We start from the raw sequence: 17,174 nt of genomic DNA on the forward strand, positions 1-17,174 counted from the left end.
TCCCCTTTAGAGACCCATTACCCCCCAGTCTTCTCTTCTCCCTTAACTTCTCCAATAAAAACCTCCAGACTCACAACAAATCCAAAAAAAAAAATGTAACAATTCCAAAACAAACCCCACCCAAGAGTCAAAAAAAACAATTTCCAAAAAAATTTCTCAACAAATTCACTCCTCATTTCCAAGAAAAAAAAATGAAAAACAATAAAATAATGGAATGAAAAAAGAAAGCTTGAATGAAAATAATGAATGATCGATGATCATGATCCCAATCATCCAGAGCTCGATAAATCATCACAATCATCCAATCATCATCAGTCATCATAATCCAAATCCTCCAATCATCATTCATCCATCATCTCATCATCATCATCATTATCAAATTCTTAAATCCATTTTGATCTCATCCATTCAATTTGACCAAAGCCTAAAAAAAAGTCCTGAATAAAAAAAAGAAAAATTAAAAAAGTTTAATTTAAAATTTCTCAAAAGATTCAAAGTCTCCACAAATTGAATTGAGAAGCCTACAAGCTCCAGCCAATCCAAGATTATGCCAACACTAGAAGCCCCTAAAGCTATTATCCCATATTCCTTTCATCCCCATCATTCACCCCAATCATCCAAACACTCAACATTCACAACACATATTAAACAAAAAAGAAACTATCAAAGAAAACAAAAGAAACAAATAAAAAAAATTTTTTTTAAAAATTTAAAAGAAAAAAAAAAATCTTTTTAAACACAAAAAAATTTTTTCAATTTATTTTTTTTTTTAAAGTTTTTTTTTTTTTGTTTTTTAAAAAAAAAGAAATGTCCTTTCAAAAAACCAAAAAAAATAATTTTTTTTTAATTTTTTTTTTTTTTTTTTCTGATTTCAGCAACTTTTTTGCCTCAGCCTTCTTCATTCCATTTTTAACCCATTTTTTTTCATTCCCAATTTTTTCCCATTTGATTTTTGTCACATTTTTTTTCTTTTTTGAAATTTTTGATCCTTTTTGATTCCCCTCCTGTTTACTTTCCCCCATTTTTTTTTCTTTTTTCCCTTCATTCTCTCTTTATTTTCACATTCTCTATTTCTTATCATCCTTATCTCTCCCTCTCTCCTATCCTCCTCATTTCTCCTCTCCCCCCATCCCCCCATCCTCCATCCATCCCCCATCTCCATCATCCATCCTCTCATCATCCCCACCTTCCCTCACCCCCCTCCACCCACCCTCCCTTCCATTCCACCCACCATCCTCATCTTCTCCCATCTCACATCCACCCACACTTCCCCCCCAAAATCCATCCAATCGGGATCCCACACACCCATTCCACACTAACGCACTTCTCCTGGATTCGTTCACCAAATTTCTCTCACAAACCACATCAAACTTCTCTGATGTAGTCAATACATCCGATTTCATCAACTTCTCTCAGCCTCCTTTGCACTCATCCATTCTTCACCCTTAATAAGATCTTCAAATTTCATTCAAGATTCACCATCACCCATCTTCATCAATGCAACTCATCCCACATTTTCCCAACCCCAACCATTCTTTTCCATGAGCCTTCATTCCACTCGAAATCCCATCAAATCGCATTCTATTCTCGCATCGATCATCATCATCGCCATCATTCCATTAACTGCACTCCAAAGAATCGCATTTATAACCCATTCTATCCATCTCTCAGCTCAAAAATATCCATAAAACAAAACAAATACGCATAAAAATAGCCATCAACAAAAAATTTATCAATGTAAATCTCATAAATCACTCCATAACAAAATAAAAATCAAAAAAAAAAATTAAAAAAAATAAAAACAAAAAATCAAAAAAAAAAATCTCTTCTAAAAATTTCAAAAACAAACTCTGTAATAACTCATAAAATGGCTTCAAACTCGAACATAATCATAATGATAATAAAAAAATCATCTCTCTTCATCCAAATCACATCAAAAAGAATCCAAAAATCAAAAAATCAGAAAGAAAAAAAAGAAAAAGAAGATCATTGAATCAAATTTCATTCAAATCATCATCATTCGAATCAAAAAAAAAAAATCAAAGATGAAAGAGAGAGAAAAGAAATCTCAAAAAGAAAATTAAAAGAAAAAAACAAGAAAAATAAGAAAAAAAAAAAAAAAAAAAAAAAAGAAGAAAAAAAATTTGAAAGGAAAAATAAAAAAATTTTTTTTAACTTTGAAAATCTAAAAAAAAATTTAATTAAAAATGGGTATATTTTGATTAGGCCAAAATATATTTAGTCTTGCATAATCATTATTCAAGTCACTTTTGACATAAAATAGGAGAAAGAAGAAGACAAGGGAGGCAAATAAATAGTATTATATATTCTAATAATATGGTCCAAATATCAAATTGAATGGGAATGAAGATATTTATTTTTGTGTATGGTTAGGTGATATTCTGCAACTTTTGTACATTGTATTAAAGTATATACTTAGGTTCTGTTTATTTTTCAAAAAATAATTTATATATAAGAAAAATTTTTATAGAAAATATTTTATGAAAAATATAAAAATATTTTTTATGTTTAATTATAATTTTAAATTAATAATATGTGTTTATATTATACATATATAAGTGTATTTATATTTTATTAAAATTTATAAAATAAAAAATTATTTAATTTTTTTATCAGAAAAAATATTTTTTGTTATCAAATTTTTTAATATTTCAAACACGAAAAAACACAAAAAATATATATTTTTTTTCGTACAATAAACAAAGTCTTAGTGTGTTTTATATTTTTTTAGTTAATAAATTTTATTCTATTCATATTGATATTAAGATAATCCTTAAAAATAAAAATGGAAAATAAATTGAGATTAAAAAAAAAAAAAGCTTATTAGCAAGTATATCAACTCATTGACATATAAATTTACATTTTATAGTATTATTTATAGAAAGTTTTATATTTTTATTTATAGAAATATTTTAAATACTTCATTTTTAACACATACATTTTTAAAACTGTATTATTTTTTAGATTAAAAAATGTTAAATTACTAAATTTTAATTGATAGTATTAAAGTACTTATTAAAGTATTAAACAACGAAATATTATTTAAATTAATCTATGAAAATTTTATATGGGATTTAAGTTTCCTTTTATGTATGCTAATTATATTTTGAAAAATAATATTTTAATTTAAATAATTATGAGTTTGGAAAACCCATGTAATATAATATAATAAAACTTTGCAGTTTTTTTTTTCTGAGACAACTCGCTTAATCATCAACCGAGTCACACAAAAATCGTTGCCTGTGAAGGCTGAATAAGAGAGGAAAAGGGCAAGTAGCACGTAGCTTAGCATTACATGCCGAAAGCTCCGATTTTTGCCTGCTCAATTGCTGTGCACGTTGCCACTGCGCTTCCTTGTCCCGTTAGAGAACTCGCTAAAATACAAAAAACCAAAAACAAAGACCTCTTGCCAACTACAAACAAAACTCTCTCTCTCTCTCTCTCTCTCTCTCTTACACACACTCTGTCTAAAATTCTTTTTCTTTCAAGAAACGCACGCAAAATATTTATATTCTAGTCTTTTGGGGCATTTGATTCCAAATTTGAGTACCCACCATTTTATCTGCTTGCCCTTTTAGTGATGGGTGTTTGTTTTTCTTCTGTCGGCATTCATGGTTGTTCAACTGCTGAGTAAATAAGAGAAAAAAGGAACAATCTTTATCCTTCACTATCATATAAAAATTCATTTTTTCTTTGGCTGTACCGTGTATCTTTGTGGTTTTTAAACAAGTATTTAGTATTTACTGGTGAGAGCAGTATTTTGACAAATAGGTCATTTTTAAATCTCTCCAATTCTCTGCAAAAATGGATTTTTCTCTATTTTGAGGGCGTCCATCATGGATCTGGAGACTGGGCCTTTTCAAAACCATGTTAAGGTGAGATGGGTATACTCACAAATTATACATTTTTGCCAAATTTGCTGTCTTTGTTTGTGGAATAAAATGAGTAATAACTATTTAATTTTCTGTTTTTAAAGAAGCCCATTTTCAGGTTTATGATTAATTCATTATGCCTGAATTGTAAATTTTTACTGAACTCTTTCAAACTTGTATCAAATTGTCTGTCAATCCCATTTCAGTTTCTTGATCAAATTGGTGTTTTGTGTGCAGAAAGAATCATGGAAAACAGTATTAACTTTGGCCTATCAAAGTCTAGGAGTTGTCTATGGAGATTTAAGCACTTCCCCATTGTATGTATACAAGAGCACGTTTGCTGAAGATATTCGACACTCAGAGACTAACGAGGAGATTTTTGGGGTTCTTTCTTTTGTGTTTTGGACTCTCACTTTGGTTCCTTTGTTAAAATACGTGTTTATAGTGCTAAGAGCTGATGATAATGGGGAAGGAGGGACATTTGCTTTGTACTCGTTATTGTGTCGACACGCCCGAGTCAACTCACTGCCAAATTGTCAGGTTGCAGATGAGGAACTATATGAGTATAAGAAGGATAGTATTGGGTCGGCAACAAATTCAAATTTTGGGGCGAGATTGAAATCTACTTTGGAGAAACACAGGGTGTTGCAGAGGTTTTTGCTTGTGTTGGCTTTGATTGGGACATGTATGGTGATCGGTGATGGTGTTCTAACCCCTGCTATTTCTGGTAAGCTAGAGTTTTTTTTTTTCTTTTTTTCTTTGGGGTGGGTGGTTCTAAATTCTTATATTTTGTTGTTCTTGTCGCCAATTGGTTTGATTGTTTGATCATTTTTTAAACAGTATTTTCTGCGGTTTCTGGGCTTGAGCTTTCGATGTCAAAAGAGCATCACAAATGTAAAAATTTCTCCCTTTCTTTTTCTTCCCCATTTTATTTGAATTATCAATATTTGTAGATTGTCAATATCTTCGTCGCAGTAGATTGTTCATGGTTTACTATTTCTGGGGCAAGGCTTGGGCATTAGTTCTATAGCTTGTCTTTCTTTTCGCTAATAATTTCTAACCTGGGTGACTTTTGGTTGGAATTGTTGGATGGTAATGCCAACCGAAGGCAATTTCGGGTTCATAATCCTTTTGGTTCAAATTCAACTTTCATTATACTCATAATTGATGCACTATAAGTCCATGATGTTACTTTGTCAAGTTGTGCAAAATAGTGTCAGTTCGCATGATAAACTGGCATGTTTTAGATTTTTCATTATAAATTCTAATATCTGCTCAAACTAGTAAAATTCATCACTTTTAAATTGTATCTCCCAGTGCTGAATACCTTAGGCCCTTGTGGTAGCTAACAGGTTTGAATTCACATGAGCACAAGTTGGTTGATTTCTATGTTGGCTGGTAGGTCATCTCTACAAGTGGCTTGGTTTGGTGTGGGTGGGGTACAAGTAGTTGAACTATCCTGGCTTTTTTGGAGGTTCAGAGCGTATGGGACATGAGTTACATTAATTTAATGTGTGCAGACATGTTGCAAACTTTGTCCTTTCTTTTAATATTCCATCTGTCCAAAACGATGTGTCCAATAGGTTTGATGAACGGAAAAAGAATTTTATGATTAAAAATTTAAGACAAATCCAAAAGTATTTTTGCTAGTAGTTCATTCCTAATATCAGTAAAGTTGCAGGTATCTACCATAGTTATGACATTAGTCAGATAATGCGAAAACTTTTTGTATGACAGAAACAACGGCGTACCTATTCTTTCTGTAAAGAATTAGTGGAACTATCTTCATTATTCATATAAGGATTTAAATTGTGTCTGCCTTCTATGATTCACTAGGTATTAGTTTTGAGGTTCAAGAGCTTGCTGGAAAACAACTGCCGCTTATTATTCTGTTCTTAATCCCGTGATCATCTGCACTGCCTTAATTGCTGTTGCTGCTTCTGCTAGCCTCCTTGTTTAATTTTATTCCCTCATGAGCAGATTGATTCTAGATTTTTTTCCCTACTGTATACCATAAATGACATGCCTTTTAAAGTGACATTTGCTCCTGAAAATTCCAGATGTAGAAGTTCCAGTTGCATGCATCATACTGATAGGCTTGTTTGCCCTTCAACATTATGGAACCCACAGGGTTGGATTCTTGTTCGCACCAGTGGTTCTCACTTGGCTTTTGTGCATCAGTGCCATTGGGATATATAATATTGTGCACTGGAATCCTCATGTGTATCAAGCGTTATCACCGTATTATATGTACAAGTTTTTGAGGAAAACTCAAAGAGGAGGTTGGATGTCCTTGGGTGGGATTTTGTTATGCATAACAGGTAAGTATTTGATTAACTTTTGTACACTGTCTACAAGCAACATTGTCATGCCTTTTTTTAATTAACCCTTTCATTTTCAGGCTCTGAAGCTATGTTTGCTGATCTGGGGCACTTTTCTCAATCGTCAATCAAGGTATATACTTTAAAATAAAAAATTCACTTTATGAAGCAATTTGAAGTTTTGAACCATGTATAAATTTTGCAGTATTTTGACACCATAAAGACTAAGGACAAATTAGAAGTAATGCAAAAGGTTTTTGTGTCATGATATTTAAGAGCTTATGGTTATTTTATAAAAGCATCCTGCTCAACAAATTGTCTGTTTTGCATGTGCACCTATTATTCCCTAGCAATGGAAAATGAGAGTACTAAAGAATTTCAGTACAATTTGAAGCGCTTCTTTCTTTTAATCTTTTTCTCCTCCCCCATCCCTTTCCCTGCACTTTTCTTGGGGGACCGTGGGTTGCATAAATTTTGTCTGATATAGCTTGTCTTTTGTTGATCTATGTTTACTAAAAATGCTCTCCTGTCTGGTTCACCATAGCAGTCTTCATTTCTCTCATTAACAAGTACTAAATTTATGTGCAAGTTAATATTGTGTTGGTCATCCCTTTTTCTTCATATAAGACTCTTGAATTACTTCTTGAAAATTATTTGGTTGGCTGTGTTAACTGCTTTCTATTGAACTGAATTAAAAGATGATGCATTCATATCTAATTTTATGCTATAAAACTTCATTCCACAGGTGCAACTTAAATTATCTGAGTAACTTGAAATTTTAGTAGGAAAGTTGTTATTCAATATTAAGATTTTACTTCTTTATGGCCAGGAAGTCATGAGTTCAAGTTGTGGAAATAGTCTCTTTGTAAAAAGCTAGAGTGAGGCTATTTTACATTCCTTCGCCTTCACAAAGTGGGGAGCCTTGTTGATTGGGGATGCCCTTTATAAACTGTAGATTTCACATGCAAAATTTACTTCTCAACTTAATAAATTAACATCTATGATCTTCATATGCTTTAGGGGTGAAAATTGATCTTTGGAGATTAAATCATTTATACCCAGTTTTACCTTGCTTTTGGATTGTTTATAATGGCCAAGGACCATAAAAAAAACACTCATTATTCTTCAGCCAACTGTCATTTTAAAAGCAACAACTTTGTCTAATTGGCATTCATATTTCTCCAGATTGCTTTCACCTCATTGGTATATCCATCCTTGGTTCTTGCATATATGGGGCAGGCTGCCTATTTGTCCAAGCATCATGTTGTTGATAGTGATTACCGAATTGGATTTTATGTATCTGTACCAGGTACGCCCTTGAGTTGTTTTTGTTGAGTTTATATGATTTGGATTGCAGGAAAGTTTTAGCTAAACAGAGATACCCAATTATTTTTTGCAGATAAATTGAGATGGCCAGTTCTTGTCATAGCCATACTTGCTGCAGTAGTTGGAAGCCAAGCTATCATCACTGGAACTTTCTCAATCATAAAACAGTGCTCTGCTTTGGGTTGCTTCCCAAGAGTAAAAATTGTCCACACGTCATCCAAAATCCATGGTCAGATCTACATCCCAGAGATTAACTGGACTTTGATGCTGTTATGCTTGGCTGTTACTGTTGGTTTCAGAGACACTAAACGAATGGGCAATGCCTCAGGTATGATTACAATAACTGTGCCAATTATATGCCATCTTGTGACAAATATAGCAATCTAATATCTGTATTTATAGTTTCTGTGGATGATAAAGCAAGTGCTCATACTTGTTTGATTAAATATAATTTGTGGAGTATGGTGCATTTTAGGTGTAGAATGAAGCACGTTAAAATAATCATGTACAGGTTCAGTACACAATGGTTCAGGAATAGCAGCTGAACGGGCTTCTATGAGGCTGCCCGTGATAAAATCTTGATGAAATCAGATTATTTCTTCAAATGATATTCTGTAGAATCCCTGAATATTATCAACTGGATGGAATACATATTCCAAATCAAATTATTTATATTACTGTGATTAGATGTTCCACCGGTCCATTTATTATTTATTTGGTGATGTTAAGGTATGCAAATGTGTGCCAATTACAAATATGTAGTCATGCCTATGTTATTGTATTGCTATTGTATCCTAGAACAGTAGGGCCACTACATGAAAGCCCAAGCCAAAGGTGCAGCTTCTGTGCCCAAGAATCTGGACTTGGACTGTTGTTGCAGCACTAAAATAAGAATTTAATGGAGAAAACTGAATCTACTTGAAAACTAATTGGAAACAACTGAAAATTTTTAAGAGCTAATAGATCTGTTTTAGTTAACTGTTAAGGTTGAGGAATTCTGGGTTCTCTTCTAATGCTTCTAAAAAAGGATGTCACTGTGCACAAAAGGAGCCGCTGCAATTTTGATATAATCAAAGTGTGAAATTTTATCATTTATTTTTCTATACTTCTATGAATGTTCTTTAACAAGTCGCTTCTTGTGGAACAGGTTTGGCAGTTATAACTGTTATGCTGGTTACCACCTGCCTAATGTCTCTGGTAATCGTCTTATGCTGGCAAAAGAGTGTTTTTCTTGCAATATGCTTCATATTCTTTTTTGGTACAATTGAAGCCCTCTACTTCACTGCTTCCCTCATAAAGTTCCTGGAAGGGGCCTGGGTCCCTATTGCCCTTTCGTTCATCTTCTTGATCATTATGTGTGTCTGGCACTTTGGTACGCTCAAAAAGTATGAATTTGATGTCCAAAACAAGGTCTCTATTAACTGGCTACTAAGCTTGGGTCCCAGCCTTGGTATTGTGCGTGTCCGTGGAATTGGCCTCGTACACACTGAGCTTGTGTCTGGAATCCCAGCAATCTTCTCCCACTTTGTCACCAACCTTCCAGCATTCCACCAAGTCCTAGTCTTTCTCTGCATTAAATCTGTCCCAGTTCCACGTGTTAAACCAGAGGAGCGGTTTCTTGTCGGCCATATTGGACCAAGAGAATACAGGCTCTATAGGTGCATTGTACGGTATGGATACCGAGATGTCCACAAGGACGATATGGAATTTGAGAAGGATCTTGTATGTAGCATAGCAGAGTACATACGGTCAGGGATCAAGGAAACCAATGGTGCAAATGATGATGTGGGGAAGGAAGACAATAAAATGACAGTAGTTGGGACATGTTCTACCCATACAGATGGAATCCAGCTGAGTGAGGATGATGGTGATATCATAGAGTCAGCCAGCACATCAGAGATGAGAGAAATAAGATCACCACCGGTGATCCACCCTAGGAAAAGAGTGCGATTTATCGTACCAGAAAGCCCAAAGATTGATCGAGGCGCAAGAGAAGAATTGCAAAAACTAATGGAAGCTAGGGAAGCTGGGATTGCTTACATACTAGGGCACTCGTATATGAGAGCCAAGCAAGGATCTAGCATGGTGAAGAAGCTTGTCATTAATTATGGGTATGAATTCCTAAGGAGGAACTGTAGGGCACCAGCCTATCCTCTAAGTGTGCCACATGCATCAACTCTAGAGGTAGGAATGATCTACCATGTTTAGTTTTGGTTATACAGGATATAGTTGATCATGTACATTTTGTAATGTTGTAAAATAGATCAATCACCTCAATTTTTTAGGTGGATTATAGAGCTATCCGGTGGTTTAGTCATGGCATGTTTTTCTTGGGAGTTAACCATTCTTTATGATTCGTGGGAGGGGATAGTTGGAGGGCCATCTTTGTTTATGGGCTATGGCGCCTAGTTAATTCGCAGTCTAACCAACTGAAAAGAAACGGGATAGGCAGTAGTAGAATTGGCCATGGGCCGGTTCTGGTCTGGTTTCGCGCTAGAATTGCCAATTTGAAATGATTTCAGTTTAAAACGATTCGGTATAATGTCGGTTTCATTTCTGTCCGCTTCACAGTTTGGCCTGTTTTTAATGTGAAGAATTAAGGGGATTAAACATAATTGAAAAAAAATGTGAATCAGGTTGATTTAGGTTCAGTTTCAAGGAGAGGGGATAGGGATTGGTGCTCCTTAACTTGATTCTAGGTCGGTTCATGAATCGAAACTGGCCATGGCCGGGTCTAGGTGTTAAGTCTCTTACTTCTTGTATTTATTTCCGAAAGTATTTGGATATATGCTGCTCAATACGTGGAGTTCTGAACCTGAAAAAGAGTCACAGGAGGAAAAGCATAACCAGTAGAGAAAGGGAGTCTCTACTATATAGAAATGACTATCCATTGAAGGCATGGAGTTTGCAATGGAAGCTGCTAAAATTCAAAACTTTAAAGAAAACCATTTATACATGTAGAATTCAAAACTAAACAAATGGATGCTTCAGACAGATATAAACGATGAATAAAATTTTCGCAACTGATTTAGTCAAGATAAGGTTGGACATCAATTACAAGTTGGACGTGGATGGGTGAGGATGAATCTGGCATGATGGGTAATTGGGCTTTGTCCATTCTCATTCTACTTAAGAGCTCACAATATGCAGGAGTATTCAGAATGGGCTTTCATTTGGGTACAATGTTAATGGGTGGGACAAAATTCCCACATCTTGAAATGGGCGGAAATAATAGCTTTTAGGAATGGCAGACAGCAGAGTTATGAATTCTTGACAAGAGGTGCAGAGCTATTGCAATCTACCGATCACATATGTCAAAAGATTCAAAACGATTACCTCTCGTTTCCTTCTTCTCTTTCTTACGAATGTCCTCCCTCGCTTTGAAATCAAATCAGGCCCAGCTAGTTAATAGAAAGGATCCGAAATTTATAGAAGAAATTTATAGATGTTCATATTCGCTCAAAGTTCAGAAAGGTAATGGCCTAGACTATAAAACAGAAGAAAACCTTCCTTTTTACTTGAGATACTCATTAGTCATTCACCAAGGCAGTTCAAACTTAAGGTTTTTCTAAATAAAATTTCAATTTTTAACTATCATAAAGTGAATCTTAAAAGCAAAGTCTTATGTTTCTAACCATCACATATAATAGACCTTTAGGCTTTAGCTATGTTGAAAGTTAAAGAGAGAGGCTTTGCTCTTTTAAGCTATTAATAAAAAAAATTAACTATTCATAGGTTGCTCCAATTTCATCAAACTCTGTTCATGGATTAAGGTATATATCATGACCCTTGCCATCCCAAGAAAGCTTATAATAAAAGGTTATATATATATATATATATATATATATGCTCTCATTCATTAAGCAAGAAATAGCAACAAAAGGCATTTCCATTTAGCAAGGAGAATCAAACAATGGATCCTAATCATGCATTCAAAACCACTAGCTAGCTACTAGTAAGTCATGCAGCAATAAAGAAATATGCACTTTTACACTTCATTCATCAAAAGAGTTTTCCAAATGCTTTCACAACATTGGAGATTTCTCTTCTCATCAACCTTCAAACTTCATTCTTCCAAAATTTGTTGGAATTTTTTTAACCTGAAATATAAGTATTCAGAGGTTAATTATCACTTATACTCAAAGTAATTAATTAGTCTCTACATTATCCAAAAAAAAAAGGAGAATATTGTAATAAGCAACGGCACTGCATGAAAATGTTTAGGTGAGAGTAGCTCAATCATGTAGTCTTTGCACTAAACAATAAACAATAACACAGAGCAAGTTCCAATGGAAGCGTACATAGAAATGTTTAAACAAAGCATTAGCATATTTTTAATTCAAATCAAAGGCATCCCGAGGATCACATTTAACAAAGCTAATATCATTGCTCCTGTTTCGAAGATCGAGCTGATGAATTGTTAATTAACAATGGTGAAGAGGAGATATATATATTTTGATAAATCCTACATGAAATGAGAGAAATAAACAATAGTAATAGCAGATTCTATATCGTTTTGAAAGATGTGCATTCCAATTATAAATGTATTTGCCAAGCAATCATCAAACAATGGGAAATAAAACCAATGGAAAAGGAAACAAGCAACGGATGAAGGCAAGATTATTAGGTTTAAACCCAGTGGCCTATGGTATGTGCAGGGAATATTTTAAATTTATTGGGATCATAATATATACACACACACACACTCTTATAAGAATGATGCACTCCGAAATCGAGGCAATTTGCATAATTTAATTATCTGCTATTAAAGACAATTAATTAAATTGTATTCTAGATCATGTTTGATTATTAGTCAACAAGCATATCTCAGCAAATGCTGGAGTTATGCTCCAGAAGTTCATATTCAATGTGAGTAATTAGAATGGTGAGTGTTCTAACCATTCTCTTCGCCAGAAAACCAAACATATATATCAGGAGTCCTATTAACATTATTATGTCAGCTATTTTCTTGTAACCATAGACAGTCTTTTGAGATTACTAAATCTTGATTCTTGAACGCTCACCGAGGAAATCTTATGGATTTACTTCTTGCTCAAGGAAAGAAAGAGTTATTCAAAAGCATGAGAAACCATATCAGAAAATTTTGTGTTGGTGAAACTTACTGGGTTATGTGAAGGAATTGAAGGAAACTATTGAAAAAGCAGGCTAGGCAACTAACTTTATTATTAGGTCAAAATTTTAGGTCCTAGCTAGGTCTATAAACAAAGGAATTAACTAAAAATCATAAGAACTAGATTTTCTCAGAGAATAGTGCTAATATTCTACAAATATTCAAGATTGCACTAGACTAAAGAAAAGGATAATAGAGAGTGGTTGGGGTAGAAGAAATTTAATTAGGGTTTCTGATTTGCCTGAAAATTTCTAGGGTTCCTAGCTTTTTTATTTGTAGCGACAAAAGTGCATGTTTCAAAGTATGCAGCAGCAATTCAAAAAATGACAGTATATGATCTGTCTTCACCAGTTGTATATCTCCTGCAAAAGGCTTCTCTTTCTCTTTTTCTTTCTCTCCCTTCACGAGTGCTGAATATACCCAAAGGCCACCGACCGAAGGTCATCGGAATCTTGACAAGTCCATTGCTTGTTGTCTGTTTGCATGTCAAGGGAAGAAATGGACTGAGAAGCCTCTTCAAAACTATCAAATGAAGTACTTGTTGAAGAATTTCCATAACTTCCCACGGAGTATGGATCCATAAACCCATTTTCGCCATATGTTGTGTTTCCAGTACTGAGGCTTGGATTGAATTGTGGCACCATGTTTGAATTCTCTGGCTGAAACCAGCTTTGAAGATCTTGTGGAAGAGAAGCTGGTTTTCCATAGTACTTTTCATTAGGGTTTGCTGCGGCAGAGCCATTGAGCAAGCTTTGAGCTGCTTGTTCTTTGAGAGAAGCAAGTTGCGCCTGCAGATTCATGACCTGCAGGGTTTGAAGTGATGGAAAAGAAAATTTATCAAATTATAGTGAAGCAAAATAACTAGGGTTTGGAATCAATTACAACTATAAGCTCAAAAGGGTGCTCAAACCTGCTGTTGGAGAGCAAAAATGTGTGAAACACAGCCATAGATGGGATCTTGAAGCCTAGCTTGAGCTTCATAAGAAATTGTAACTGCAGCCTCACATCGATCACTCACAGGGAGGTGAGCAAGCAACTTTGACACATTGCTTGCACCGAAAACCTTGTGAATGGCTGCAAAATGTGTAGCACCTTGTTCATGGCAGAAATAAGGTGCAAAAACACAACCCCTCACACATTTCCTTCTCAAGAATTTGCAGGCACCGCAAGGAGGACCTGAACCAGTCATATTGATTTTTTGTGGGTTTTTGCTTTTCTTGCTGTTTTTGGTTTTTCTTGTGGGTGTTTTCTCAGCTTCGTGTAAGCATTATCACCATGCTTATAAACACTTGAGAAGGGGAGAGGTGGATCATATTATAATGAATACTTAATTAAAATTTGTTCCCTTAATGGGCTACATATTTGATTATTTAATCTATTCCTCACAAAACTCTCTTCCACCCTTCCATCTCAAATTTTTATATCCTCTAATTGAGATTCCTTTTAACATCCTTAAACGACAAAAGAGCTAGCATAAACCAAACCCATTTCTATTTGCTTCATGATTGGATTTATTATGGCTTAATTTTACTTTTCTAGGTCCTTGTATGTGATAACTGCAACCACATTTTCCTGTTTAATATACTAGTAGGATATCCCTGGTAAAACAGGGGATTAATTATTAGATTTGAGTGAAAAATTTTTTCAAGTTCTAGCTGATGGTGAAGAACAGAATCTGCGTCTATTGGGCTACACATGGGTTTTGATTGCAGAGAATTTTTTTCCCCAAAAATGTTGTTTTATATGTTGTCTTATAATATAGAGACAATAGGGTCAAATGGAGAAACACAGAATCGATAGTGAATTGGATGTGATTATGCAAGAAAGTAACTAGACATTCTTATGGTTTAACTTGACCTATCCCCAAATCTATAGATCACTCAAACCTAAATTGATGACTAAAATAGATTATGCATATACATTTTCTTTTTTCATAAAATGTAGCATTGTGCCACTAGATGGACAAAATCTTTTTCTTTCTTGTAGTTATAATTAAGAATTCTTGCAGAACTTTCACCTTCTAGTATCAAATACTAGACAACTTCTCTTTCCAGAATGATAGAAATGAGGCATAAAGAAAAAAAAAAAAGAAAAAGAATAAAAACATGATAATTAAGAAGAGGAAACTAATAGTTAATTATAGTTTATTCAAGTTAATTATTGTACAAACCACACCAGTGGCAGTGCAACTGAAACTTCCTAACATGTGAGAACACTATTTTATATTGTTTTGAGTTTGCAAATATCCCAGCATGTGTGTCTGATATTGTTAACCAAAAGTGGCAAATCTTGACAGGAGAAATAATGATCAGGTTGAGTTGTTTGAGGTAGCTGATCAGTATATGGGACCTTAAATCAGATGACATAGAATTGATCAAGTTAACAGTTCATATTCCAATATTCTCCCCCCACCCCAACCAAAAAAAAAAAAAAAAAAAAAAAGTAAACTAATACTATATAAAGCTGACACATAACCTTAGTTTTAGCCAGACAGACAGTTATATTCCATGTAATGAAACTGTCTAATGGTTATTATATATATCATTCATCTCTTTAAGTGGATTCTGTTATAGTGTTACAGTTCTTTAGCTAAAATAACACATGAAAAACTACATAAATTAACTGTAAATTAATTAGTGGCATCTCCCATATTATTTATTAAATTTTTTTGTATAATCAACTCTTATTCATTCAATATAGGAAGTCTCTTGCATTAAGACACCTTTTGATAATAAAGTTCACAGACAAATTAATTAATTAATCTTATCAATAATACGACAAGTTTATGGTTCCAATCAAGATTTTAATTTTATGATACAGAAAAATTAATTAATGATAAATGAGAAACATAAACATTTTAATATACCATTCATTTTTTGACAAATCATAGTTTAAGATCTCCCAAATTCATTAGGGTTCCAATCAAGATTTTAATTTTATTATAAAGGAAAGTTCATTTTTACAGATCATTAGTTTCAGATCTCTCAAGGTTCATTAGGGGACAAATAAATGTTAATGTTTAACATTGATTAATTGGAGGATTGTGATTAAGGGATTCTTAGCACTGACTAAGTACAGATAATCAGACCATAAAGGAACAGTATTAAAGAAATGCAGAAAAAGAAGCAGATTCCAAAAATGAAAGAACCAAAAGATAGTGACACTGGAATAGAACACTTGACTATAAGGGAAGCACAAATAGCACACAGAGAGAGAGAGAGAGAGAGAGAGGTTTCTCTTGCTTTCTAGTCTTTGATTTGTTTAATCCTTGCAGGTAACAACTTGTCGAGCAATACAATATTATTATCATTAACTAATCTTATATATAAATCATTAATCATTTTCAATCCCTTCCTTCTGTCACACATAGGCACCAACATGTAGACCTTGGCCAAATGTGCATTTAGGCTCCACTTCCAATCCTAATAATGACACCCCAACTTAATCCTTACTCCTTCCACACTGTCTCTCACACAAGTTAATATTTAGACTCCATTTTAGAGCTTAAATCCCAAATAAACAAGCAATCATATTATATAGGGTACAAATTAAACATTTAAATAAATAAATTTTAATTAATATAATTAACAATATTATAAGAATTAAAATTTGGGCTCATGATTTGTATATAATATATATTTTTTAAACTACCTAACAATTGAAATAGTTTATAAAATAATTCATCTTTTTCTCTTTTTCTTTTTCTTTCTTCCAATTTTGTTTGGTTGCTGGTCAATGCTCTACAAGATGATCTTAATGTACGCTTGTTGTGTCTGAATAAATGGGCTTTTAAGTTACTTAATTGATTTGATAGCTACAATGAAAACAAAACCCTTCATACTTAGATGAATCAATTTATAAGCATTTAAAATTTTAATAGTTATATAATTAGTTAAATTACTTATAAATGACTGATAAATAGTTGATGTGTTTGGTAAAAAATAGTTTTTAAGTGCATTTATTATTAAAATGATAAAAAAGGATATCAAATAAGATTTATGATGAAATTTTAAAAATTAAATAAGGATAATATAGCAAAGTACTTGATCAAATCAGTTTATCAGTACAAGACTTATAATTACTAAATTGAAAAGTTAGATCCACGCAATCTATTTTTTTTAGCTTATAAGTTTAATTTATAAGTTCAAAAATTTGTTATAAATAAATAGATTAGCTTATTTTTAATGCTTATAAGTTAGTATGACCAATTTATAAATTAAGACAAATATTCATTTTCTTATCTAATTAAATTGCAAAGAAAAAAATTTAAATTAAATTAAATATAAAATCTAATTTTATATGAGAATACATTTAGCAACCGTTTGATTAAATATTTATATTGAAATATATACAAAATTAATTAAAGTGTATATAATAAATACACAACATAAATAGTTAATCTAATTAATAACTATTAATTTCATCCTTATATAAAATCCAACTCATAATATTTGTAGCCGAAAATTTATAAAGAAAGATGATAAGGGTATCGGTATATATTAT

General features: G+C 33.0%; 2 protein-coding genes across 3 annotated transcripts; one reads left to right on the top strand and one right to left on the bottom strand.

Annotated features, from left to right (window-relative positions):
• The first annotated feature begins 3,383 nt into the window (after positions 1-3,383).
• Positions 3,384-9,857, top strand: LOC110669512 (potassium transporter 6). Its single transcript, XM_021831214.2, has 8 exons — positions 3,384-3,896; positions 4,131-4,620; positions 4,734-4,787; positions 5,954-6,214; positions 6,295-6,347; positions 7,400-7,523; positions 7,614-7,868; positions 8,688-9,857. Exons 1-8 carry the CDS (start codon positions 3,858-3,860, stop codon positions 9,746-9,748), a joined length of 2,337 nt encoding a protein of 778 aa, XP_021686906.2. The 5' UTR covers positions 3,384-3,857; the 3' UTR covers positions 9,749-9,857.
• Positions 9,858-11,411: 1,554 nt separating this feature from the next.
• LOC110669531 (LOB domain-containing protein 29) lies at positions 11,412-14,048 on the bottom strand. 2 transcript variants are annotated; one of them, XR_009149989.1, is made up of 3 exons: positions 13,582-14,048; positions 13,020-13,474; positions 11,412-11,640 (listed from the first exon to the last, which is right to left on the bottom strand). XR_009149989.1 is itself a non-coding variant. In XM_021831235.2 (2 exons), exons 1-2 carry the CDS (start codon positions 13,858-13,860, stop codon positions 13,073-13,075), a joined length of 681 nt encoding a protein of 226 aa, XP_021686927.2. In that variant the 5' UTR covers positions 13,861-14,048; the 3' UTR covers positions 12,708-13,072. The 2 variants fall into 2 exon arrangements, 1 of the variants encoding a protein (XP_021686927.2); XM_021831235.2 differs by lacking the exon at positions 11,412-11,640 and having other exon boundaries at positions 12,708-13,474.
• Between the last annotated feature and the right edge of the window lie 3,126 nt (positions 14,049-17,174).

This window comes from Hevea brasiliensis, chromosome 7 (assembly GCF_030052815.1).
Source record: "Hevea brasiliensis isolate MT/VB/25A 57/8 chromosome 7, ASM3005281v1, whole genome shotgun sequence".
NCBI lineage: Eukaryota > Viridiplantae > Streptophyta > Magnoliopsida > Malpighiales > Euphorbiaceae > Hevea > Hevea brasiliensis.

Coding starts and splice junctions, on each gene's coding strand:
- LOC110669512 (XM_021831214.2), top strand. CDS start 3,858: ATGGATCTGGAGACTGGGCCTTTTCAAAACCATGTTAAG. Junction 3,897..4,130: donor CTTTTCAAAACCATGTTAAG/GTGAGATGGGTA, acceptor TTTTGTGTGCAG/AAAGAATCATGGAAAACAGT. Junction 7,524..7,613: donor ATTTTATGTATCTGTACCAG/GTACGCCCTTGA, acceptor TATTTTTTGCAG/ATAAATTGAGATGGCCAGTT.
- LOC110669531 (XM_021831235.2), bottom strand. CDS start 13,860: ATGACTGGTTCAGGTCCTCCTTGCGGTGCCTGCAAATTCTTGAGAAGG. Junction 13,475..13,581: donor TTTTTGCTCTCCAACAGCAG/GTTTGAGCACCC, acceptor CAAACCCTGCAG/GTCATGAATCTGCAGGCGCA.